The following is a 24671-nucleotide window of genomic DNA, read 5'->3' as shown; positions in this document are numbered from 1 at the left end:
CCTGCGGGGATAGATAAGGGAGATAAGTCAAGGAGTACAACTACCCGAGCCAGAGTGCCGACAACCGGGCTGCCGGCAATAGCATACGCTTTGCGACTTCCCTGTATCGCTGTGCAGAGCATCGAGAGTCCAGAACAGCGTTGAAAGAGCTTGTTGCCCCACACATGGTCGGTAACTGGACATATTGCCTCGTAAGGAATGGATCCATCTGCCGCAGCTCGGAGGAGAAAGCGTCGACGAGTTGCCGAAGAGAATCGAAAACGAGCTGCTCGAGCGTATGCACACCTCCCAATCAGCGTTGTCAAGGTCACACTCAGTCATACTTACCGAGTCTCAAAGTTGCGATCACTGCAAAGCTCGTAAAAGCAAGTGTGTGGAATCGAGCTCCGGTAAATGCCAGAGATGTTTGACTGGAAATCTCCATTGCAAATTCGAAAAGTATGACTCGTCTGGATCTTCTCGTCTACACAAATCGTATTTGCTTACTGATATGTAGAGAAAAATCTCCTTTGGATGAGGATTTCCAAATTTTGCATTCTCACTCGAATGCAGCAGAGGTCTTATCTAGCCATGACAGGGACAGCCCTCGGGATAACATCCCTGCTGAAACTCATGAGCTGTTATCACCAGAGTCTGCATTGTCGCAGGGCCTCATTAAGCATGTCGTTGCTGATAACTCAAAACGAGTTCAGTGGCCCAATATTCTTTCACGGCTTCGCGAAGCATTCTCCTTGGACCCGCAACCAGCCCCAGAAGAACGCGACATGGTCGCGATGCAAGCAGTTCGTACATTACTTCCCTCATCTCGAAGTCTTGACTCTCACATTTTGGAAGCGTATGATTAAGCCCAAGGCATTGCATCCTTACGAGTTGACTAGGGTTCGTGCTGCAATAGACGCATTTCCTCCACGCCCTGTCTCCGACTTCCTTCTGTCCGTATTCACAAAGCACGCGACAGACACGTTCTTCTACTTTGATCAAGCTCAATTAACAAGTGAAATTGATGAATTCTTCACGAGCCCGTCTTCGAGCTTAAGATCCGATCCAAGCTTTATTTGCCTAGCAATGGCCACCTTCGCTCTCGCTAGCCAGTGGACAACGCTGGAACGACCGGAAGGATCCGATGTTATCCGCAATCGGGAAAGCTCTGATCTTGGAAGATTGTTCTACTACCATGCCAAGGCCCTCATGCCTGACATACTAGATAGATCATGCTTGCGATCTATCCAGGCACCATTCGTCCTCGGCGTATATCTCATGCCGGCAAATGCGATCGGCTCATCTTATGTGTATATGGGTATTGCTCTGCGAAAAGCACTAACTTTTGATCTCCATCTGAACCTGGAGGATCAAGGAATAGATGAGCGAGAAAAGGAGGTCCGGCGTCGTCTTTGGTGGTCAATCTATTCCCTCGAACGGTGAGTCACAAGCTCGATGTATTTCTTTGCTTCCTGTCGCTGAGACTTTTGACAGCTGCACTACAGTGAAGCTCAACAGACCACGTTCCATCAGTGCGGAGATAATTACAGCGCTGCCTCCGTCCCCGTACCCCCCCTCTGGACCGCCTTCAAACCTATGACAATATCTACTTTCAAATAGCGTACAGTCGATTGATCAAGATACTTGATCAAATTGCTGATCTTGGGTACGTCTAATTCTGATATCAGTTGATTCCGCCCTAATAATTACCAGAGATGGTCAAATGAACCCAGAGCAGCTTTCCCATTGTTCCAAGTGGGAGGCGGATCTCAAAGAGTGGAAGAGATCTTTGCCTCAGAATTTCAAGCTGGATCGTATCGATCCAAGAGCACCAAGCTATCGCACAGTGTTCCACCTCTACCTGAATTACTATTATTCATGGATTACCATGGGCAAGGTCTCACTTGTGACTGTGGCACGGGCCAGGCTTCGGCAGCATCTCCTTCCCGAGCGCCATGCACCCCAAGTTTGTGACATCATGAAGAGACTTTCCGATTCCTGCACAAAAGCAGCCAGAAAACTTCTACAACTATTCGAAAATTTGACCAATACCCAAAACATGACACGTTTCTCTTTCACCGACTTCCAAGGTTGCAGTATCGCAACTATAGTGACTCTAGTTGCTGGGATCTTAGATCGTGACTCAGGATACGAAGCTCGAGTAGCATTCGGCCTGGATTGTCTTCGAAAAATGGCCGCAGGGAATATGACTGCTCAAATGGGTGTCAGGTTTGTCGAAGCTGTGCGCTCCATTACGAATGAAGCTGCGGAGAAACTTCATTGCGCCAGCTCCAACGAGAAAAGGCATGAGGAGGATGTGGACCCCAACTCAACCTCTGCTTACAACCTATGGGCTGAGTGGCTCACTGTACAGGAGCAAGAGGATGCATCTTGCCGCACTCTGAATGAACCGGGGCAATTGCACGCATGGTCAATGTCTCAGTCTGCTTCTGGACCATTACCACCTTGGCAAGCTATCGATGATGAAATTTTTGACAGTGCAGCTTCGCCACTGCGGCGCCCTAGCAGGGAGGCAATAGACCATCAATGGTTAGAAGCCACGGACCAGTATTTATTCTCAGGGCTCCAGGGAGATGAACAGACTTTATTGATGGGTCTTACCGGGTTGGATGCTCTAGACTTTTCAGGACTGACAGATCAATTGTAAGAATGTCGAACGTTATCATCCTTGGAAACGACGACCATCGCGTTAGATCATTTCACAGGTCCCCCCTTTTTTCATCTATACATATGTTTCTTCAAACTTTACAATAGTCGCATGGGTAATGAGTATCAGCTGCCAGCCAGGCCTGTCACCTTTTCTCCTGATGGGCTCAACCAGCCTAATTGAAGTGGTGCCAAAGAGCGGGTGTCAAAGAGCGGATGCGAGATATTCATCTGATCAAATTTCATGAAGGCTTCGATTGGCACAATATACCAACCATGCGCCGCCATGCCCACTCGAATTTTGACACCGTATGGCCCACACGAGAGAATCTAGCACACCTCCCCTTCACTCTTCGGGGCTTCTGTCGTTGTCGGAGGTGTTGCCGACTCGCTTTCTATGAAATTTTTGTGTTAGTATGCTGGTAGTACAGAATAATAAAGATGCTAGTGATTAGTGAGATGTGACGGCATCACACATTCCAATATTTCAGGCAGACTGACTGTCGCTTCCACCGGGGGAATAGGTGTGCCTTCAGTGGTGGCAGCTTCAATTTTCCGGAGGAACACGAGGAAGAGGAAAAAAAGACATAAGACTCGAAGAAACCGATCGCTTACTGTTCGCCCTCGTCGACATTCAACTGCGCCAGGGCCTGGGCGCGGCGCGGCGTCACCACTCTGCGCCACCGGGGGTGGAAAGATGCAGGTATGAAGCTCGGCGCCATAGACAGCACACGGAATGGTCCGAAAGAGATCTAACCAGACTCTTCCATCTCCTCCTTTAGTTTATTAACCGGAATTGAGGGAGTGCAGAGCGGGAATCCTTGGCACAGAGAGTTTCGTCAGTGAAGTTGAAAGAGGTCCATCATCATCCGGTTACTTACCAAGGATCCCTCCCGAAGAATAGTTTGACAAACTGCCGCGGAATTCACCTCGGCGCCGCTGATCACGTACTGTTCGCCCTCGTCGGGAGGATTTTTGAACGAGGTAGATGAATTAGAGACTACTGACCGATACAATTACCTTCTACGCTTCTCTCATTCATTTTGTGGATCGTGATCATATGGCAGGTAACAGAAAAGGTGAGGAGACCGGTGATGAAACTGTGAAGTTAACTGCGGAGCGTCGAGCGAGAATAATGCTGAAAATGGTGAATATGAGGAAAAGTTCGGCAAGAAGACTTGCAACAGGTGTGACCAAGGCCTGCCCAGTTGCCTACAGGAATGATGGCCTATTACATCTCCCGGATGATGAGCCTCGGGCTCAGTCTGGAGTTGCTATGGGAGCCCGAGAGTGTACCTACAATAGACAAGGGTTATACTAATTCCATGTTCCATTCTAGGGTCTCACCCAGGTCTTTGCGCAGCTCAATGTCGACGAGGGCAACCAGTAAGTGACCAGTTTCTTCAAGGCATATGTCGTGTTTTTCTATCCGCTTTCTAACCCTATGTTACCAACAAACTGAGATAGAGAAGAGTCTAAATTTTAAGGTAATGGTAGTAGTGGGCATGTTCGGGCCTATAATTTTATATTCTAAATAAACATATACCCCGTGATTGTTGTTATGGGTTCTCAGTTATACTTTACTCGCACCGGAATCTCCCAGTCCTCGGGCAAGGTACTCCAACGGCTTTTGTAGACCCGACCATCTTTCATCACTCCAAGCACATATTTATCAGGGTTATCAAAGATAGTTACATCTTCGAGAGGATTCTGACTCAGAACAACGATATCTGCATGAAACCCTTTCTTGATCTGCCCAATCAAATTCTCGCAGCTCATCATCTTCGCCGGGTTAATTGTCGCGCTTTGTAATACCTCAAGTGGAGACAAGACTTGTGACCGAAGGGAGAACTCCTGTGTCTGAGCAGAGCCTAACGGACCGAGCAAGTCAGAGCCATAACACATTTTGACACCTGCATCGGAAGCAATCTTAAGGGCTTCAAGACCCGAGTGCAAGACTTGGGAATTCTTCGCCTGAGACTCTGGGGGCAAATATCCCTTCCAGCGTTCCGACGCCATTTGGGCATAAGCGATGAGGGTGGGTGTGAGATAAACTCCTTTCTCTACCATCAGCTTGGCAGTTGGTGGATCGACGAAGTTTCCATGTTCAATTCCTCGCACGCCGTTATCAATGCAGTGCCTGATGGCTTTCACTGTATAGGCATGGGCAGTGACGAAAGTCCCAGCGTTATCTGCACATTCAACCATAGCCCGGATTTCGGCAGACGTGAACTGGAGGTGCTCTAGCTTATCTGTGGGAGAGGCAACACCTCCAGAGCCCATAATTTTGATGAAATCAGCGCCGCAGCGAATTTCCTCGCGGACAGCAGCCATGCATTCCGGCACGCCATTGCACATTCGGCCGAGATGGTTGTTGCTATGGGTGCCTCCGCAGCACTCGGTAGGTTCATGCGAGCCTCGAAGATCGCCATGTCCTCCGAATTGAGACAATGCATGACCGGAGATGAAGATCCGAGGCCCAGGAAAGACACCATCCTCGATAGCTTCTTTAATCGCAAGCTGGGCACCACCGCAATCACGAATACTGGTGAAGCCTCGATGCAGCATCTGAGCCGCCGTGTAAGGTTGTCGAAGCAAATGGACATCATTTGGGTTTCCAAATGCCTTTGATAGATCTTTGAACCCTGGAACAGCACAAAGGTGCACGTGGGCATCAAAGAGACCGGGACAAAGATAGCGCCCCTCACAATCAATGATTGTAAGATCGGTCGGAAGAGGTTCTGGAGGGGAGAGTGCCACTGATTCAATCTTACCCAGGCGGGTGATGATAGTGGCGCCTTCCAAGAGCTTCCCCGCTAGCACATCGACAACATTGGCGTTTGTGAAACAATAGCCTTGGGCTTCTGAGCGAGCCCAAGGCTTGATGTCGGATCCTGGTACCTGATCGAGGTCGGACATGATAACAGACAGCGAATAAGAGAATGATAAAGAGAAAGGTAAATTTTGCTGACTTTTAGGAGTCCTCGCTCTGAAATAATAATGAGTCGCTCAAGCGACCGATAGCTGTTGTGACACAGTCCCGCCCAGAGTGGAGGAAGATCGGCAAGTTGGTCATCAAAAGCCAGTTTCCCGACACATTATTGTCATCGGGCCGATGCACCTCCGGTTGTATCTGTGGAGTCATAGACACTGCCGGTCAATCCCTTCCATATCTGTGGGAGATAGGAGGTCGGTCCGCTGATATCTGGGGGAAATCCGGGGTGAGTCGAAATGGGTGCTCTGCCGACATATAACCATCCTCTCATCTCTCTCTCTCGAAGCCACGAGCATCTTTTAGTCTGAGTGTTCGATTTTGAGCAGACTAAGGTTTTTAGCTGCAATCTGCATTTCGAGGGGCCTTGCTCAATACTTTGCTTTGGAAATCCCAGGCCAAGGCCGATACATCGCTCAGTCATGGCGAGCTCCAAGAATTCTAGCCCCTCGAAAAAAGAGGATCCTCGAATAGATGGAGAGATCATCGGCATGTGCGACCAATATACCCCGGAGGAAGAGAAGGCAGTTTTGCGCAAAATTGACATGGTCATTTTACCATTTGTGAGCAGACCACCCCCATGACCTTCACATTCTGAGAAGCTAATGCGACCGCGATGTAGATGTGTTTTGTCTTCTTCCTGCAGTATCTCGACAAACAAAGCCTAAGCTATGCGGCCGTATTCGGTCTCATTCAAGACCTCAATATGACCAGCACTCAATATTCGTGGTCTAGCTCCATCTTCTACGTTGGCCAGCTTGTCTCGGAATATCCCTTCATTTACTTGATGAGCCGACTGCCACTCACCAAGTTTGTTGGCGCTACGGTGTGAGTTGGATAGGTCATATCCTTCATCGTCTGCATCCCCTGCGACAGCCTACTAACCTGTTCCATAAATATAGAATTATCTGGGGAATTGTGTGTATGTGCCTGGCAGCTCCTAACAATTTCGCTGGTTTTGCTACCGTCCGCTTTCTTCTGGGCTTCAGCGAAGGAGCTGTCTCTCCCGCTTTCGTCACAATCACGAGCATCTGGTACCGCAAAAAGGAGCATACGACGCGAACCGCACTCTGGATCACAATGAATGGAGTAGCTCAAGTCATTGGCTGCTTGCTTATGTACGGTATTGGCAAAAATACGTCCCTCTCTATTGCCCCCTGGCGCATCCTATTCCTCATCTGTGGTGCCTTGACCATCGTTGCTGGCATTGGCTTCTTTACACTCATGCCCAACGGACCAAAGGATGCGTGGTTCCTGAGTGCGCGTGAAAAAGAGATTCTATCATTACGCATGGCCGAGGATCGCGATGGTGGCGATAAGACATCATTTTCCATATCACAACTGAAAGAAACGCTCATGGACCCGAAGGCGTGGATGGTATTCTGGTTCGGCGTACTCGTGACAATGCAATCACCAGTATTGACCTTTGCATCGTTGATGATACATACCATCGGCTATAGCAAGCTGGACACTATGCTATACACTGCACCCTCAGGGGCCGTTCAGATTGCGTTGTTGTGGGTCGGGACTTCACTTGTGTTCTTCTTCCCGCGTCAACGGACTCTCGTTATCTTAGTACTCATTCTCCCGCCATTCATTGGCACAATATTTCTATACAAACTTGATACAAGTGCGGGATGGGGCCTTATTGTGGCATCCTGGGTGGTAAGTCTGATTCTCAAAATTTGTCATTGGTGTTCTAAATTGACTCGTTCTGATCAAGGCTTCTTGTATCACTGCAACCATGTCGATTCTCCTCTCCCTCGCCGCTTCAAACGTCAAAGGAAATACCAAGCGGGCCATTGTCAACACCATGTTCTTTATTGGTTACTGCGCTGGATGTATTGGCTCTCCTCAATTATGGACTCACAAACCACGTTATACCGAAGGCGTCATAACTTCCATCGTGACATGGTGCCTGCTATTCGTTGCTGTCGTTATCTACCGACTCTTATGTACGGTGGACAACAAGGAGCGTGATGCACGTGCTTCTACTGGCACTAGCGATATGGTTCAAGACTTCGACCTGGACAAAAACGGGTTACCTAAGACTGACCTGACAGATAAGCAGGACGGGGCCTTCAGGTATTCTATTTGAAAGTAGATTGTTTTGGTATTCGAATCAAAGGCCACATCCCGGGCCGTAGATTCATTAAGTACCGAATGGAAGCTGTTCGCTTCCCAAAAATATGACCTAAGTTCGTAGTGTATACCGAAAACAAGCATCGCTGAACTACATAATAATAATAGCCTAATATTATATGCCTGTCGAGGAGGGTCCATACTTCTCTCGTCTCATGATTTCGTCCCGAGCGAAATTATTAGTTTGTACATCTCGCTGGAGCAAAGCCCAACGTACCGTCCTTTAGGTTATGGTCGACGTAAGTGCCGTGGAAGAATGCTGAGTAAATTGTGTCAGTTTCTCAAATCCACTTAAGATACAGCCTGGAAAACTCACGCTGGCCAACTACCCACAAATCGGGAATAGGGAAAGCATCTGTCCCAGAAAGGATTGCTGTGCAATTGTTGCTCCTATTATCAGCAGCAATCCACTGATCTGGTGCAATATTGAAAGTCGAGCTATGATGGCTGACAAGCTTTGAGTTCTGTTTTGCAGCAGCGGTTGCGTTACTTTGGGAAGGAATCGAGAGTTCCAAGGTGGGCGGTCGATCACAGGGGAAGTACCCAGTGACGGAGGTACCAGAATCCTCAGATATTTGGATGACATATCGAATAGATGCAGCCTTGAAGATTGCAATCACATCATCAAGCGGACTAAACATAAATCAGTAACTTCTACATCCAAATTGACGATCAAGGCTTACCCAATAACTGTGGCAGTTCCTGTATCCAACTCTGCTAACGCATCCTTCTTGAGATCTTTCCATTGAGAGCAATGTCGGCATAAAGTGCCCACTCCTGAATAATAGAGGTGGTGCTCAAATCTCCCATAAACAGCGCCTGATCTAGAGCACCTAACAACAGGGTACCCTTTTCAGTGTTCCCTAGAGTGATACTAAATCGGCAAGGAGACATTTCTCCTTGTTCACACAGGCTATGGAAGAAAGGGGGTGCCCCATGGAAAGAAGATACCTCCAGGCCAGCGAACCCCACGATGCCATCGGCAGGGATCAAAGCCTCGACGTTCGCATCAGGCTGCACGGATCCAATGGTCTGATACGCAGTGACAAAACCAAACTTGACGGTATCGTTGTACAATGTACCTGTAACCTGTGATGTCTCGGGTGGTCAATCTCCCTTCAAGTATGGATAGACTATATGTGTGCGTACTGTTCCGGTTCGGAGCCATCACTCTCTGTGGTGCCATAAGTGTTGGCAAATGTCGAGCTGGTATCGACAGAATGAGGCCCGCCCTTGTAAAGTCCGGGGCTCACGATAACGTCAGAGGAGCCGGTGTCGATGAGGAGAGTCAGGTTCTTAGAATTTCCAACATCGAAACTTCCAAACCAGACGTTCTGTAGGGTCATGAGTACTCGTGATTTCGAGGAAAACAAGAATGAGACAAACCCACATTCGCTTCTGAAAGTTTCTCCACAACATGTCTCGGCTTCATGTTGGGAGTCACCCGGTGATCAAAATCAATCCGGGCAGGCACAGAGTGAGGTATGGCCAAACACATCGGAATTAGCCTGAAGGCCCCGAGACAGACAGATTTCGACAGCATCGGCACTGGAAAAATGACCCCGTTGGAAAGATAAGAAGGAAGCTTGTGTAGAATGAGGAACTAAGATTTCCGGATTGCTTCTGCTTTTATATCAATTCATGCAATATTTGATAATTCGCTCTCAGCCTCATAGTATGCCCGTCGGCAATACTCCTTTTCTTTCAGCCCCCCAGGTTGAGCTCTCGGTAGAGTCAGCACTATCACCAAGATATTCTATTGACTGGATATTTCGTCTACGCCATCCCAGAAGAGGTAAGTATGGAGAAACCTACGTAGGTCTGTGGATCTTTAATTATAAGGCTGCCAGAATGAGAGTGGAGGGAGGTGTATTAGCCTCATTTATGCTTCTTCAGTTCCAGCGTCAGCCTGAGGTATGCTCACCATTGATCAAGGAGCCCTCGGTTACGCTAGACATAATAGGCTTAGTTTCACCACCTGGCATCCAGCCGTCATGGGGGCTGAAACTCATCGCATGGGGGCGAAATGACGCCAACAAAAGGAATTAGGATTGAGTTCCACCGGCTTCTCTTGCTAGTAGCGAGCCACAGGCCTGCCCGCGTATCCCACATTGCAGCATGACTGGATCGAGTCGGAGAGTCTCAAAGGGTAGATCTCGCACTGGCTGCATCACCTGCAAGTATGTATCTAGAACCACCATGAGTCCTAGACTTCGTTGTTACTCCGACGCACTCGCGGAGAAACTGACAACCGCTTCAGAATCCGCCGCGTCAAATGCGATGAAGAAAAACCTGCCTGTCACAAATGCGTCTCTAGAGGGCGATCTTGCAGCGGCTATCCAGACCCTCAAGGCCACTCGGGGTCCGAGAGCCCAAGCCCTGGAGATGCCCTTCGAATCATTCAACACGTCCCCGGTATTTTGCAACCGACTCTGATGTGGCAGGTCCCACAATCCCCCGAGCTCGTTCACGAGGCCGAATATCGTGCATTAGAGTTCTTCCAGTTGCATACCAAAAACTGCTTTGGTTCCCAGATCGGCTCATTCTTGCTCCAGGCAGCGTACAACGAGCCAATCATTCGGACCGTTGCAATTGCCATTGGCTCTCTCCATCGTACCTTTGTATTCGATCAACAGGGGCTCTCTGCACCTCGTGAAACAACTCAGTTCACCTTGCTTCATTACAATAAAGCAATTCGTCAGCTTGTCGCCGTGAAACCCCAAACTTCTCCTCAAACAAACGACACTTTTCTCATTGCTTGCATACTCTTTTTCTGCTTTGAGTGTCTTCAAAGTAATTACAAGTCCGCATTTCGGCATGCGATCTCTGGTCTCAAGATTATAAAACAGCAGCAAATGCTGGCAGATGGACCCGCCTTGTCTAGATACATGCCACCAGAGACTATCACTTTGCTTTTTGGCGTCTTAGAGAATCAGATATTGGAGATACATGGTGATGAAATACTTGCGAGTGAGCTGTGTCCAGCCATTCTATATTCATTCCAGCACTATGCCATTGACCCATCGCGACCACCGTCAAGCGTTGAAGAGATTCTTGCTTCATTTCAAGTTCTCTACAATCGATTTACTCGCTTCGAAGCCGTTTGTGAGATGCTTGAAGATACCACAAGGGATCAAGCATTTGAATTCGTCGCTCAGGTTCAATACATTCAAACAGAATTTTTCCAAATTCTCTCGGATTTGAAAACCTGGGTCACCGTTTTTGACAATTGGGTAGATCGGCCCAAATCTTACGACGACAGTGATAGCTTCCTAGTGTCAATACTCAAAGTTTGGAGAGCAACGATCAGCATCCTTCTTCGTCTAGAATGGCCCCCTTCGGAGCTCAGCTGGGACAGATTTGCTGTTGATTTCGCGTCTGTTACCTCTCTCGTCGCCGAGATGTTTGGAGTCTCGGCGACTACTCTTTTCATGCGTTCGTCTTCACCAGGAAGTCCATCTGAAGACGAACCTACACCCTTGCCAACCAGCAAGCCAACATCTCTTCCTCCTCTTCGCCCCAAACCTGCCAAGTCAGTTTCGTCGATCTTTTCTTTGTCTCTCGGTATCGTCACGCCCCTTTACATATGTGCCACTCGCTGTCGTGAGTCTTCCACGCGCCACCAGGCTATTTTTCTGCTTTCATACTGCCAACGGCGCGAGGGACTTTGGGGACTCTGAGATGGCAGGGCGCATCGCCAATCGCATTGTGAGAATTGAAGAGACTGCAGCAAACATTTCGCCCGGCACGGATTACCACCCCTCGGACATTCCATTGTCTGCTCGGGTGAGATCTTTGTCGCCTCAATTTGATGAGCAAAAGCGGATCACGATAAGATACAACAGGGAGGGCGATGAGCCCGGTCCGACGGGGGAGGTATTTACTTGGTGAAACAAATTTCCTTTTGTGTATAAACAGCGACCTAGGTTCGCGATTTTGAAAAATTTCGTAAGTACATTATCTAGTCTAGCCTAGCCAACCAAGCCAAAGTTAATTGAAACCCATCGTGCCTGGGCGCGAAGCGTAACGTAGCCCCGACCTCGGAGCTACAACCCTTTTTATTCGATCAAACAGGAATATACTCCGTACACCTCTCTGAGGAGACTATAGGGAAAAAGAAACAATTATCAGCATGATCGAAAGATCAGTAGCAGAAAAATCCATGCGGAAAGTATGTAAGCATTGAAGCCTACCCAAGTTACGATAGATTAGTTCTTTTTTTACATATACAATATAGGGGCTTGTGAAATCGACGCCGAAAATGTCAACCTCTGGCGCCAGAAACGGCCGCCTTTCCACCCGTAACTTTGGACGGCGCTTGACCGCCCGCCGCACTGTACTGCCCCCTAATCTGCACCTACAGTGGCCGTTCAAAAGAATTTGGAACACAGTTTCCTTACCCCTACTGCTTGCGTACACCGCCTACCTACAGTAGCCACACGCGTCCACACGCAAGCAGTTGCATCTAGTAAATTCGCTTACAGTATTCGCTACATTGATAAGCTACCTAAAGCAATAAATCATTATGTTGAGGAAGTCATTAGATACCAAGGATATCATACTATTTATTGAAATATTGAATTGATTAGGTTGTAAAACTGGCCAGAAAAATAAGTGGGGCATGTACTGTAGCGTGTTCCAAATACTTTTGAAAGCTGACTGTAACTGGCGAGACGCATTCTCCACAGGATCTTTCAGCGAAATGTTGACTTAAGCTCAGAAATAGCACAAGGATCTGCCACATCGGTCAAGTCTCCAGAAGTGGATACTGGAATAATACACTAGCGGAACGAGATTTCAATAGTCTTGATTCATCTTCTATCTTCTACTAGGCACATTCTACTATTGACGATACCTACCCGGGAAGATGGCCCTTTGTTCAAAAGTCGATGTCACCCTTCACGTGAGCCACCGATCTGCTGCCGGCATACCGCAGGAGCTCCATCGTGTCCACAGAAGGTAACTTCCAAGTCCTGAGAATATGAGAATAGCTTCATATCAAAAATTTCCGTAACAGTACGGAGGACGCGCTTGATTCTCGAAACAAGCTATGCTGCCCACCATTTGCTATTGTGAATAGATACACTGTATGCATAGATCTTTCTTGTGTGGTTCTACTTCTATACATCGAATTAAGCATGTAGCTTAGATACAGATTAGAGGCCGTCCGTGGTTCAAGATCCGGAATAGGAAACTCTTCTTTCTATTATTATGGCCTACCACAGATAGCCGGGGCATTGAGAAGGGGTACCAAAGCCCTGTCCCGGTCGGCTCAAAAAATCAAAGACCGTGCAAGACCTCAAGGCAGACCTTGAAAAGCGGGGTCGATCTGTGATCGTCTCGTATCTCGATCTGGTCACAAAAGTTAAGGAACGGAGATGTTCGGCAAGAGACCAGAGGATTCTACCCTGGAAATTCATTATTATTCTTGATGGCGTGGCTGGGCTGAGAGCCCAAGGTCCCACTTACATACTATCGATAGTGGGAATCTTCGACACACTTATGCTGCTCTTCAACACCGAGTTCACTAGGAACAAAAGCGCTCTAGCTCTCCCCCGGCGGTTATCCGACTCAAGTGCACGGGTACAGCACATCGACAGAATGGCCCACCTATTGTTCTAGTGAAGCCAGGTCTCTGTATGCCGAAGTCTTAGATAGTTGTTCAAGACTATTGAAATCTAGCTTCGCTAGCGAATAAACCCGGCATCCGCTCGTGGAACCTTGACCAATACAGGAAAACCTTGTGCTAGTTCTGAGGCTAGACTAGCATTTCGCGGGAAGATCTAGTAGGGAATACATTTATATTCCCCCTTCTCGTCAGGTCAGGGTGTAGCTAGTGAGAATAGTAGCACATAATTAGTAGTAAGTTAGGCAATTGCGCATATCCAGAGTAAGCCTGGCTACACCACGAGTTACTACTACTACCCTAGTGTTACCTTTGTTCGAGCTATCGTAGTATAAATAGGGCAAAAGGACCTCACTCTCTGTGTTCTCACATCCCTCTCGTTTTACTTCAATTGCCTTACCAAAAACAAACAAGATGGTACTTATTGCTAAATTTCTCGTTCTGGCATTAACAGCTGCCGCCACACCTATCCTTCGTCGTGATGCCACTACGGTTCAGAACGATATAACCCAAAAAATTGGCCCGCAAATAACAACGCTTAACAACGACGTCTCTGGCTTCCCCGCTAGCGGTTTAACCGGAGCAGTGACTATCAATGACGATATTCAGAGGCTTGTTGCTACCGTGAAGGGTACGATTTCAGATATCCAAAACACGGGCTCCTTTGACACTGTATCTGGAACTACTATTCTTGCCGACATCCAAGTGCTAGTTCCTACGCTCCTGAGCACAGTGGTTTCTATTGAAATTCAATATGAAGCTTGGGCCGCTATTCCAGGCGGCACAGCTTTGATTTTAAGCGATCTCCAGGCTCTCAATACGGCCTTCACCGACTTCTCCAATGCTGTGAATGCAGCCGAACCCCTTCTCCTAAAAGCCGGGGGGATCGCAATTCAAGCTCAGATTACGGGTGCCTTCGACACTGCAATAGCCGCTTACTCCGTCTAGGGCTATTAGACCTTTCACATCTGTCATTGAACAGCCACGGTTGGCGGCAAATACCGGCAATATATCGCGTTAGCTTGCAGAGTGAATGAAATTGGGATATGAAAAATGGGAGGTATCGGAATGGACAGCGGATATTTTACCGCTAGCAACCAGATTTGTCATCAATTTCTTGCCTTGGTCTTATATGTTGTCGTCGAGACTGGGGAGCCGCTTACGATCTCTTCTTATAGGTTCTTATGCCTACAATTCATTGACTTTTGTATGTAATCCGGGGAATGTGCAGCAACTCAGATGATTCTGCAATAATCCTAATCGAAAGAGCTCCAAAGGATTTATCTTTTGCCTATTCGGTGGCCTAATTAAATAGAAATTACGCAAGCAGAAGACTATCACTATATCAACGACGGAAGCCGAATTACTTGCGATTAGCCACGCGGCTAAGCCACTATATTAGATTTAACGGCTCTTTCCCTTTATCTAATGTAATCCTAAGCAATTAGATATAATCTAATATAATAATAAGTAGATGTCAACATGTGTATGTGCGATACCCCGCACCAAGCGTGTGCATAAGCGATGCACACATCAGACCAATCGGATTGGTATCTAGTAGACCGCTACGATGATGATTATCAACTATCACATCAGATGGAAAAAGGAACGAGTTTCCTAACACTCTCGTATGCCCCTATAGTATTTCGAATTTTCATTAGTCTTTTCCCGTGACATTCTGCCATATACCCAAAGTTATAAATACTGCCCATTTTCCTAGCTGAATAAAACAAGTTTAACACCCTTTGCATTCATAATTAGAGACCAAGGCAATTCTGATTAAACTAGGTTGACATTCCACTGTTCAACCTATTCGCTGCCGACCCACCTCTATCATACTTTCGTCTCTCTTCCATAATCGTGGTATTCGATCAACAATGTGTGCGAACGCTTCGCACACTCCCTTGGGTTTATGCACACTGCGTAAATCCGACATACCGTTATAGTCCGACTTGATATACCTATACACCCGGTGTTCTATATTAAGTTAGTCCGCCTAGCAGCAACGGACCTATTCCTATCTTAGCTAGTAGACGATTCACAGCCACTACCACTACTAGTTGACAGTAAAGAGGAATACGATATTAAGTAAATCCTAGCTGTACGACAGAGGAAGATTAGGCGAGGATATCGTGACGAAGCGTTAGTGAAATAGAGAGGATTGGTAGAACAGACGTAGCAGCCACTAGACTCAGTGCAGGATTGTAGCGCCTTAGATACCTTTAAAGAGCAGCACAGCGCCATTCCGGATGTGATTCGCCAGCAAATCAGCACCGAAACCTATACCGTCGTGCCCCTAACGAGGTTAAGACTAGGAGGGGGTTATTGTCACGGGCCAGTGCCCGATGTTAGTCACATGTATCACGGGACCTTAGTATGTTGACGTGCAGGATAAACTTCCCCTCCTTAAGCTTTTTGTAAACAGCATGTTGGCCTACTTCTATTGAATCAAGTCTTGCTTCAGCCCTTCACAGAAAAAGCGCTTTACGTGGATAGGGCTAGCGTATTGCGTTTTATTGAGGTGCCTGGGCTCAGGGTGTGCTCAGTGAGCAAGTCAGAGTGCTCAGTGAGTGGATCAGTGAGCAAAAGCGGTGAGGGGCTGAGCACTAAAACGGAAAGGGAAAGCCAAGTCGTGGCATAGGAAATCCGGTACATTGGTGGTCGAGATGCGGAAGAGGTGACGAGACGGTGTATTGTGTCGCTAGGCCAGGAACGACAAAACTAACCACATCTAGTAATTCACCTGTCCCTATATTACACAGTAAAAAGGATGTTAGACTGGCCAATCTAAGGTCACGCGGCGCTACAATGCCGTATTTCGCTCAAGTAGAAATAGGGGCTAAACCCTACCCGAAAAAATGCACCAAGAGCAACATGAGCTCCGCCCAGTCAGAACGAAGTTTATTAGACCTAATAGTGTATTCAAACTTCGTTTGAGCGCAGTAACACAAAAACGTACAAAGCCATGCCGAACACCAAAAAAATGTGATGAAAATCAACAAATATTCAAAAAAGAACATGAGCACCGAGGGCGATTTGAACGCCCGACCCTAGGATCTGCAATCCCATACTCTAACCCCTGAGCTACCGGTGCTTGCTGAATTGAGGCGAAAATAGTTAAATTATGGTGCAGATCAGAAATCATTGTATATCAAAATGGAGTACTCAACTTTATGGTTTGTATACATGAGACGACCGCCCGGATGGCAGAATTCCAGTATTATTACATTGAAAAGGTAGAATGAAACTTAAATTGCCTCTGTATGCAGTAAATAACAGGAATAAGAGCATAGGCGTAAGCTGGAACAGGCTTGATATCAGATTGGCAATGGATTCGACTTTGTTGATTTCTTTGTGTGTATCGATTACTAATACGGTTACTTTTGCAATATTCTGACAAATTCAGTAGTTATAGAATTTGACTCAATTTACATATCGCAAGCAGATAAGACACCAAGACCTCCTGTGCCGTGCTAGCATTGGAGGTTTGTCCCCATGCCTTTCATCCAGGGTTTCCATTTTCTACCGCCATTTGAATATTCTAATTACGTCAAGGTCTTTCTTTGGTTTCAATGATACACCAGTGAAATAGCGGTTAGAAAGTTCCTGAGGTTGGATTGTATAGGAGCTCCTCCGTCACGAACCTATCATACGGGATCCCGTTCACTCTGTTACTACTATGAGGTTCAGAAAACGTTGTTAGGCTTCGCAGGATTTTAATTTACACCGCATTATATAGCTAAACTTGTCAATTTACTTTAGCGACGTATGTAGACTATGTCACTGTACAGCCCAGTGTTAGCTAAACCCCCACGAACGTAGTACTAGTGAACTCCCGAATACAGGGGGCTCTTATGGTATCGAGGAGGGAATATAAAAATGGCGAAGGCAATGACAGGAAATATAGCAGGAGAGTCGCAACATCATTGACGTTCCGTGTTACATAGTTGATGGTGACTATATATTGTGCGGGCCTTATGGGTTCAACCTTCTCGATTTCTTGGCATGGATTCCATTCCCCCATGTCAAATTTGCATCTCCGGAATTGCATCTACTTGAGCCGGTAATGACACCTTCTATACGGCTGAACCATATTTTGTGATCTAATAGGTTTACATAATGGTCCTCATGTGTTTGGGAGTGTTCAAGAAAAGAATATTAACCTCGGCGGGAACTTCACGGGGCTTTCGCGGACACTCTGCGGAGAGCCGATGAAGCAGTACAAATCTTAGTCTAGGCAGACAGTCGATTACAGTCTACTTATAATTCAATTGCCCCTAGATCCTTATATTTTGAGGTGCGACTTACTTCGCTAGGAGATCATTGCATCGACAAGAAATGAATGCTACCGATATCTCATACCGCGGCCCAGGGCGGATCTCCTTCACGCCGCTTTTGGCCCCGAACGCTATCTTCACAACTATTTTCACGATATTGTTCCTCAATCACCTCCTTTTTACCATTCGTTTCTGGCGGTTCTATGGATACGCAATTGGAATGCTGGGTGGCTTACTTTTAGAGCTACTCGGATACGTCGCTAAAGTTCAGCTCGCCCGTCACGGTGATAAGAATGGATACATCATGTAAGACCGTCTCCGCGGGAATTCTTATCACGTCTGGTAACTTTCAAAGCTGACATACATCACAGGTATATTATTGGTCTGACTCTTGGACCAACCTTCCTCTCCTCATCGCTCTATCTTGGGATTAGTCAACTCCAACGACACTTTGAATCAACTTGTTTCCCCAATGTTGGGCCGCAGCTTTTCACGACAATTTTCATTTTGGGCGATTTTGCGTGTCTCTGCTTCATTGGTGTCGGAGGGTCCTTAGCCGCGATCTATGCCGACAGCCCCATCGGAGTAGATCTGATGATGGCAGGGCTTGGAACGCAGGTCTTGGTTACGGCGATATTTTGTGTAGTGCTGTCGATTCTCGCTCACAAATGGTGGCAGAAAATTCTGCGATGTGGAAAGAAATGGTATATCATTGGTGAGTGAATGTAGAGAGATCCAGATGAAACTCCACTAATTGCCATGGCTTCTTGTAAGGTGCTTTGATAGCGGCCGTATGCCTCTTGATTCGGTCTTGCTGGCGTGTAGCTGAGCTACGCGGAGGATTCAATGGACCACTTGCGTCGAAAGAAGGAATTTTCATTGCACTTGACAGTATCCCAATGGTGATCATGTGTGTGATTCTCACTTTCATGCACCCGAGGTTTTGGTTCATGAGAGTTGAAAAACAGGCTCAATTAATGCCCACAGCAACTAAGGCGCGATGGTCGGAACGAGTTTTAGAAGGCATGTGTTAGCTGAGTTCTTGGGTGTAGATTAATCATATTCACAGTTGTTTGTATCTAGAGTTGATAGTGAAAATAGTGGAATGGACGAATGTATATAAACCTGACATCCCCCAAGAAGATAAAGGACTCATGCAAGTTTTAGGCAGGATTCAAGACCGACACGCTATACCAATTTTGGATAATACCAAGGAAATATACATCGAGCTCCTTTTTACATAATATATGCTAGACTTTTCAGTAGGATTCTATAAGTTTGAAACCCTAACATGTTTTTCGGAATTATCTTATCAAGACGGGGAAGAAACTTGGGCTATCTGGAATGGTAGTTCAAAAGACATTTAGGATAGCCCATAGGAAGATGGAGGCTCTACTAACTTTTGAAGATTGGTGCTGACCCAGCTAAGTGGGAAGTAAATTATTGCCACGCAGACTGCAGAGACTAGCCTGTCAAGCAAATCTCCCAGTTACCAAGAAGGACTTAATCCAGAAAAATGGATGGAGAAAGCACAGGAGGGGATTTATTCGGTATAGCGTCTCTTTCACCTTTCTAAGGAATGTGGTCAGCCCTCAAAAATCCACTTCTGTCGATCTTATACCTGAATAAGACCTATGGGCCATAGACTTGGGCTTGAAGAGATTTACGACGTGGCGATGCCGAGTTATACGGGAGAAAGGGGCATCAGCATAGCAAGCAATTTCTGTAACAAGCGAGTCCTGGCAGTCCAGGAATAACACCGTGCCTGGCCTAGCAGGTAGTTTGATTTCATTCCATTATAACATTATTAAGGATATGGCCTGAATTAGAAATGTTGTAGTGCATAAATATCCAGAATTTCCCCAATGCTGCTGTTACAGAATAGGAGATTCTTCTCTTCCAGTCCCAATTCTCTTCCAATTCCCTTTCCACAAAATCGCAATGAAGGTCACCGCTCCTATCCTCCCATTCATTGCCTCGGCCACTGCGTCGTGCCTTCACGGCACCTCACTGCTTCCCCGTTCCGCCGATGGCCTCGTTGAAATCAACTCGTTCAACTACACAAACACCGGTGGCCCTCTGACCTGGTACGGCCTCAGTGAGAAGAACTTTGCCTGTTCCAAGGGCAAGCATCAGTCTCCTATCGACATTGTCACCGAGGACATTGACTATGCTGCTGCCAACTCAATTCGCTTCAATGTACCTAGTGCCGACAATGCCAAATTTGAGAACTTGGGCTCTGGCCTCGCGGTACCCTGACCACTAACAGCAGCTCCTACAAGCTTGCTCAGTTCCACTTCCACACTCCTGAGTACCGTATCAATGAGGAGTACTACCCCATGGATGTCCACTTCGTCTTCGAGAACTCAGGTATATTCAAGCCAACATTGCACATCCTTACCTAGATCTACATACTTGCGCTCGTCAAGTAGAATGAACTTTTCGTCACATTTAAAGTACTAACAACCTAACAGACAAGGCCTTTGCTGTTGTTGGCCTCGTCTTCGAGCTGCCCTATTTCAGCAACTCCACTCCTCTCTTCGACTCTGTCTTCGCCCACATTGACGACATTGCCACTCCTGGTACCTACACCAAGACCGATCACCTCGATTTCACTGCCCTGGTGGCTCACCTGAACTCTCACGGCATCTACCGGTACACCGGCTCCCTCACTACTCCACCTTGCTCGGAGAAAGTTGCCTGGTTCCTCAGCACCGAGCCCCTGCCTCTGAATGTCCAGAGCTAAAATGCTGTCAAGCACAATTAAAGTACAATGCCCGCTACACCCAGAATACTCTGGATTAGGACAATCTCCTCGAGGTTGCTACCAGCGAGCTCAAATATTCTCTGCTGATGCCTATCCCGAGGCCGGAATTATCGACTTGATGTTGGGTGGTTTGATGTGATCGATCATTCAATTAGGATGCTGTGGTTATGTAGTATACTCAAAATAATACATAATATCAAGGGAATACATCCATGAATTTTTGTTATCAAATAATCTACTTGCAGAATAGAATGCCTTTCAATCAGACAAGGAAGAAAGTAGCCAAGTCAAGTCGTAACGAAACTGTTTCTTACTCCATCCCCTTTGTCTTTTACGGATAAGAATCTAATGAGAATCTAACAAGAAGAGGCGTCACCCATTATACAGCATAGCTGGTCAGCTAAGCCAAGAGACGCCCTCTGTCATACGGCATAACCCTTTAGCTACGCCGAAGAAACCCAGGGGGGCTGCTACCGAAATGCCGTCTTCCCTGCAGGTTATAACCCCGATAGACATTTAAATCATCATATTAGTCGCGAGTTTGCACAATATCGACGAATAATAAACCTGAGCTGTCAAGAGTGGTGACTCAATAGAAATTTAAAACGATCCTTCAAAGAAACAGAGAACTGAAGAATATTAAGGGGCATAGCGCATCGCGTGAGAAGCCCCAGCTTAAGTCTTCATATCAGACTCTTTCAAACCTGATTGCTGTAGAGCTGGCGTATTTCGATCGATTTTCGAACAACACTTACTCACAATTTTTGTCGTTATAGTTCTCAAGATGTATCTCTGTGACTTGTTGACACTACCGCAGATTTGCATGTAGCTTTTCCAAACCCGAGTCTAGTATCATGTGCCCTTTGCTTACAGTGATCATCGTTGCTTACCTTGTCGAGAGCAGTCTCATCTAAAGCGACATCTTTACGGGGTCCTTTACTTCAGATGTGCCGGAACGTTCAAATTTTATCCCAGTTGCTTTTGATCTTGTACCAGCCTTTTCTTTGGTCTTATATATGTGTCCACGCTACAACTAGTAGACCGACATACCAGAGAGTTTCAGTCAGAACAATACAGCTGAGCGATCTTGCGGTCGACGCCTCATGTCTAAGCAGTCATTTGACCCCCGACCAATGATAAGAGCAACTTAATGCAAGCGGATGGTTAAGACCTTCAGTTTCTCTTGTTTCAAAAGTAGTCGATGGCGTCGAGATCTAGTTAGATGCCTGGAATGCTTTGTAGCTGTTCAACTTGTCCTAGCTAGGTCGCGTATTATAGTAGCAAGGAATACTTGAAGAGCTCCCTTTACAGACGAAAGGCACTAATTCCAATTAAAATGAGGCATCATTAACGGAGATCTGCAGGTTAGAAGGCCAGATACCTCCTCTTTCTGGATGTGTACCAGACATGGAAGAACCCCGAACCCACAGCTCGAAAAACCAGCCCACGGATCGACCACCTTAACACTCTTGCAGAAATACATATTAAGGAATAATGATTCTTACCTTCTCTAGTTTTAATGCAAATGTAAGTGCAATCCTTGCTATGGTCCTCGGATTCAGCCGGGTGGCGCGAAACTGACGGTGGGCGGCCGGCTATACAGGGAAGCTGGATCCTAGCAACCACCATCTTTAATAAACTTTGATTAATTTCTAAAAATAGCACCGGTAGCTCAGGGGTTAGAGTATGGGATTGCAGATCCTAGGGTCGGGCGTTCAAATCGCCCTCGGTGCTCATGTTCTTTTTTTTTGGTTTCATCTTTTTTGCGTCCGACCATGTACGGAGTGCATCTAATTCCAACACCGACCTATTAGACCAGCCACTGTTTATTACTCAGAAACCGCCTTCTAGAAGCCTGCCTAATTGATTGGGATCAGCATAGGTAGAATTGTAAGTCTTATAGGGGAGTGGGATGGGCCAGGAGTGTCAAGAGCTTTGCATGCGGAGTACAGTACGGAGTCATAGTCATGATACTCTGACTCACTGCACATTCTCTTTGAATTTTAGCATAAATTCCAGCTAGATTGATAACAAACAGCCAGGGTACTTCAGGCCACAAGATCAATAGGGTAAGATCCTGGGTGGGCTGAGACGCATATCCTGAACGCGGTACGACAACCAGGGCTTCTAGTCATCTACACCGAATAAACCACTCCAGATACAGGGTTCCAGGAGCTGAATGAAATATAACAAATAATATCAAAATCCTCCAACCTGTTCCCCAGTTAAACGTGGCTCGCCACATTCAAATGCCGTCCCGAGGAGTCCTTCGCGGAAGACTTCCTCAAGAGTGGATCTGCTCAATCCCGACCCACACTCCGGGACCGAGACTCTCTTTTAACGGGCCGGAAGAAATTTTAGCACCAGGAGGCGATGCCTACCTAAGTATATCGATCCCTTCAGGGCCACTTTTTTTATTGTACTCGGCATCTGAGCCTGATGACGTGCCGGTTTGTCAGACACTAGCAGCTACGATGTCGAGTTTTAGTTTCTGCAGTAGAAATATATTCAGTTGTCACAAAGCGTTGGCTTCATAATCTAAACCCATTCTATAATAAAGGTCGCGAGATCTGTACAGGCAGTTCTGTACGCTTTCCATCATGGAGGAGGGTAAATCCACCCTCAAGCGGGCATCATCAGCGCCATCCATCGCGCAAACATTCTCACCATGCCGTGAAGCCCTCTTCATCACGATAGTCTGCATGGGGCAGTTCATGACACAAACCAATGTCGGCGTCTGTCTATCGAACATCGACATTCTCGGCGCTAGCTTCGGCGTCACCGACTCCGGCATTCTGAGCTGGTTTATAGCCGGTTACTCATTGACCGTCGGCACATTCATCCTGATATTCGGGCGATGTGGTGATCTCTTCGGTTACCGACGTATGTTCCTGTCGGGATTCATTTGGCTCGCGATCTGGTCGCTGGTCGCCGGATTTAGCGTGTACTCGAATCATATCTTGTTCATTCTCGCGCGGGTTCTGCGGGTATCGGAGCTGCGATGCTATTGCCGAATGGCTTGGCCATTTTGGGCGCAACTTATCCACCGGGTAAAAAGAAGGCGATGATTTTCGCACTGTTTGGCGCTGTGGCACCGAATAGTGCCGTGTTGGGAGCCGTTTTTAGCGCCGTCTTCTCAGAGCTGGCGTGGTGGCCGTGGACGTTCTGGACGCAGGCTATTGTCGCGGTTGTTTGTGCTGGGTTGGGTCTGTTGGTAGTTCCGTCAATCCACCACGAGACCTCGCCAGATACAAGCACCTGGATCAACCTGTTCAAGGCGCTTGATGCACCGGGCGCTTTCTGCGGTATCGGCGGACTGGTCCTTGCCAATATCGCGTGGAACCAGGCTCCCGTCGCGGGCTGGAGTACTCCATACGTTTACGTGTTGCTGATCATCGGATTACTGCTTATCGCGGGGTTCTTTGTGGTGGAGTTTCGTTTCGCAGAGCACCCTCTGATCCCATTCCACGCTTTTAGCCGGGACGTCTCGTTCGTGTTGGGCTGCATAGCATGTGGCTGGGGTGCGTTCGGAACGTGGATCTGGTATTTTTGGCGCTTCCAGATGGAGTATCGACACACGAGCCCTCTATTGGGATCAGCGGAGTTCGTGCCCGCAGCGCCCATTGGTATCATTGCCTGCTTTGTGACAGGTTTACTGATTGCACGAGTCCGACCTGGGTGGATCATGGTGATGTCGATGACGGCTTTTACGCTCGGGAATATTTTCACGGCAATCGCGCCTGTGGATCAGACTTACTGGGCTTTGACCTTTGTCTGTCTGCTGGTGATCCCGTGGGGGATGGACATGTCGTTTCCGGCGGCTACGTTGATGTTGTCGAACTCCGTGGAGCGGAAACATCAGGGTATTGCGGCGTCGCTGGTGACCACCGTTGTCAACTATAGTATCTCGTTGAGTTTGGGCTTTGCGGGGACGGTGGAGGTACATGTCAACAATGGAGGAAAGACGCCCGAGGACGTGCTGAAGGGGTATCGGGGTGCATTGTACTTTGCCACGGGATTGGGTGGATTTGGCATTTTGCTCAGTGTGGTCTTTACGATAAAATGTTATTGGGAAGAGCATCAGTCCCGGGCTGTTGATAATGCAGCAGCTGAGGAGACATCCTTGAGTACAATTGCTGAAAGTCAATGACCTTGGTTGGCTACAAAATATTAGACTACAACTACATAATCAACATAGTTATAGACGTTCGCGTTCTGTCA

General features: G+C 47.2%; 9 protein-coding genes across 9 annotated transcripts; 7 read left to right on the top strand and 2 right to left on the bottom strand.

Annotated features, from left to right (window-relative positions):
• Positions 1-198: 198 nt before the first annotated feature.
• On the top strand, positions 199-2647 carry N7473_005013 (fungal specific transcription factor domain-containing protein; the record flags this gene model as incomplete). The annotated part of the gene is made up of 5 exons (XM_057150953.1): positions 199-275; positions 497-782; positions 835-1418; positions 1607-1645; positions 1693-2647. 5 exons carry the CDS (start codon positions 199-201, stop codon positions 2645-2647), a joined length of 1941 nt encoding a protein of 646 aa, XP_057011063.1.
• A 1568-nt stretch (positions 2648-4215) lies between these two features.
• Positions 4216-5565, bottom strand: N7473_005012 (metal-dependent hydrolase family protein; the record flags this gene model as incomplete). The annotated part of the gene is made up of 1 exon (XM_057150952.1): positions 4216-5565. The coding sequence occupies one exon, from the start codon at positions 5563-5565 to the stop codon at positions 4216-4218; it is 1350 nt and encodes a 449-aa protein (XP_057011062.1).
• Positions 5566-6060: 495 nt separating this feature from the next.
• On the top strand, positions 6061-7736 carry N7473_005011 (MFS general substrate transporter; the record flags this gene model as incomplete). Its single annotated transcript, XM_057150951.1, has 4 exons — positions 6061-6201; positions 6261-6466; positions 6541-7303; positions 7362-7736. The coding sequence occupies 4 exons, from the start codon at positions 6061-6063 to the stop codon at positions 7734-7736; spliced, it is 1485 nt and encodes a 494-aa protein (XP_057011061.1).
• A 223-nt stretch (positions 7737-7959) lies between these two features.
• On the bottom strand, positions 7960-9212 carry N7473_005010 (acid protease; the record flags this gene model as incomplete). The annotated part of the gene is made up of 5 exons (XM_057150950.1): positions 7960-8039; positions 8097-8413; positions 8464-8604; positions 8930-9114; positions 9171-9212. 5 exons carry the CDS (start codon positions 9210-9212, stop codon positions 7960-7962), a joined length of 765 nt encoding a protein of 254 aa, XP_057011060.1.
• Positions 9213-9979: 767 nt separating this feature from the next.
• Positions 9980-11778, top strand: N7473_005009 (uncharacterized protein; the record flags this gene model as incomplete). Its single annotated transcript, XM_057150949.1, has 4 exons — positions 9980-10195; positions 10225-11312; positions 11407-11656; positions 11746-11778. The coding sequence occupies 4 exons, from the start codon at positions 9980-9982 to the stop codon at positions 11776-11778; spliced, it is 1587 nt and encodes a 528-aa protein (XP_057011059.1).
• A 2042-nt stretch (positions 11779-13820) lies between these two features.
• Positions 13821-14354, top strand: N7473_005008 (cell wall mannoprotein 1 family protein; the record flags this gene model as incomplete). The annotated part of the gene is made up of 1 exon (XM_057150948.1): positions 13821-14354. One exon carries the CDS (start codon positions 13821-13823, stop codon positions 14352-14354), a length of 534 nt encoding a protein of 177 aa, XP_057011058.1.
• A 3390-nt stretch (positions 14355-17744) lies between these two features.
• N7473_005007 (RTA1 domain-containing protein) lies at positions 17745-18717 on the top strand (the record flags this gene model as incomplete). Its single annotated transcript, XM_057150947.1, has 3 exons — positions 17745-17989; positions 18055-18398; positions 18470-18717. The coding sequence occupies 3 exons, from the start codon at positions 17745-17747 to the stop codon at positions 18715-18717; spliced, it is 837 nt and encodes a 278-aa protein (XP_057011057.1).
• Positions 18718-19624: 907 nt separating this feature from the next.
• N7473_005006 (uncharacterized protein) lies at positions 19625-20429 on the top strand (the record flags this gene model as incomplete). The annotated part of the gene is made up of 3 exons (XM_057150946.1): positions 19625-19933; positions 19975-20053; positions 20158-20429. The coding sequence occupies 3 exons, from the start codon at positions 19625-19627 to the stop codon at positions 20427-20429; spliced, it is 660 nt and encodes a 219-aa protein (XP_057011056.1).
• Positions 20430-23050: 2621 nt separating this feature from the next.
• On the top strand, positions 23051-24600 carry N7473_005005 (MFS transporter; the record flags this gene model as incomplete). Its single annotated transcript, XM_057150945.1, has 2 exons — positions 23051-23437; positions 23509-24600. The coding sequence occupies 2 exons, from the start codon at positions 23051-23053 to the stop codon at positions 24598-24600; spliced, it is 1479 nt and encodes a 492-aa protein (XP_057011055.1).
• Between the last annotated feature and the right edge of the window lie 71 nt (positions 24601-24671).

Source organism: Penicillium subrubescens (assembly GCF_028828155.1).
Source record: "Penicillium subrubescens strain IBT 31985 chromosome Unknown utg000003l_segment0_segment0, whole genome shotgun sequence".
Lineage (NCBI taxonomy): Eukaryota > Fungi > Ascomycota > Eurotiomycetes > Eurotiales > Aspergillaceae > Penicillium > Penicillium subrubescens.
Note: the sequence above shows the minus strand (reverse complement) of the source record. Positions and strands in the feature narration are given on the sequence as shown.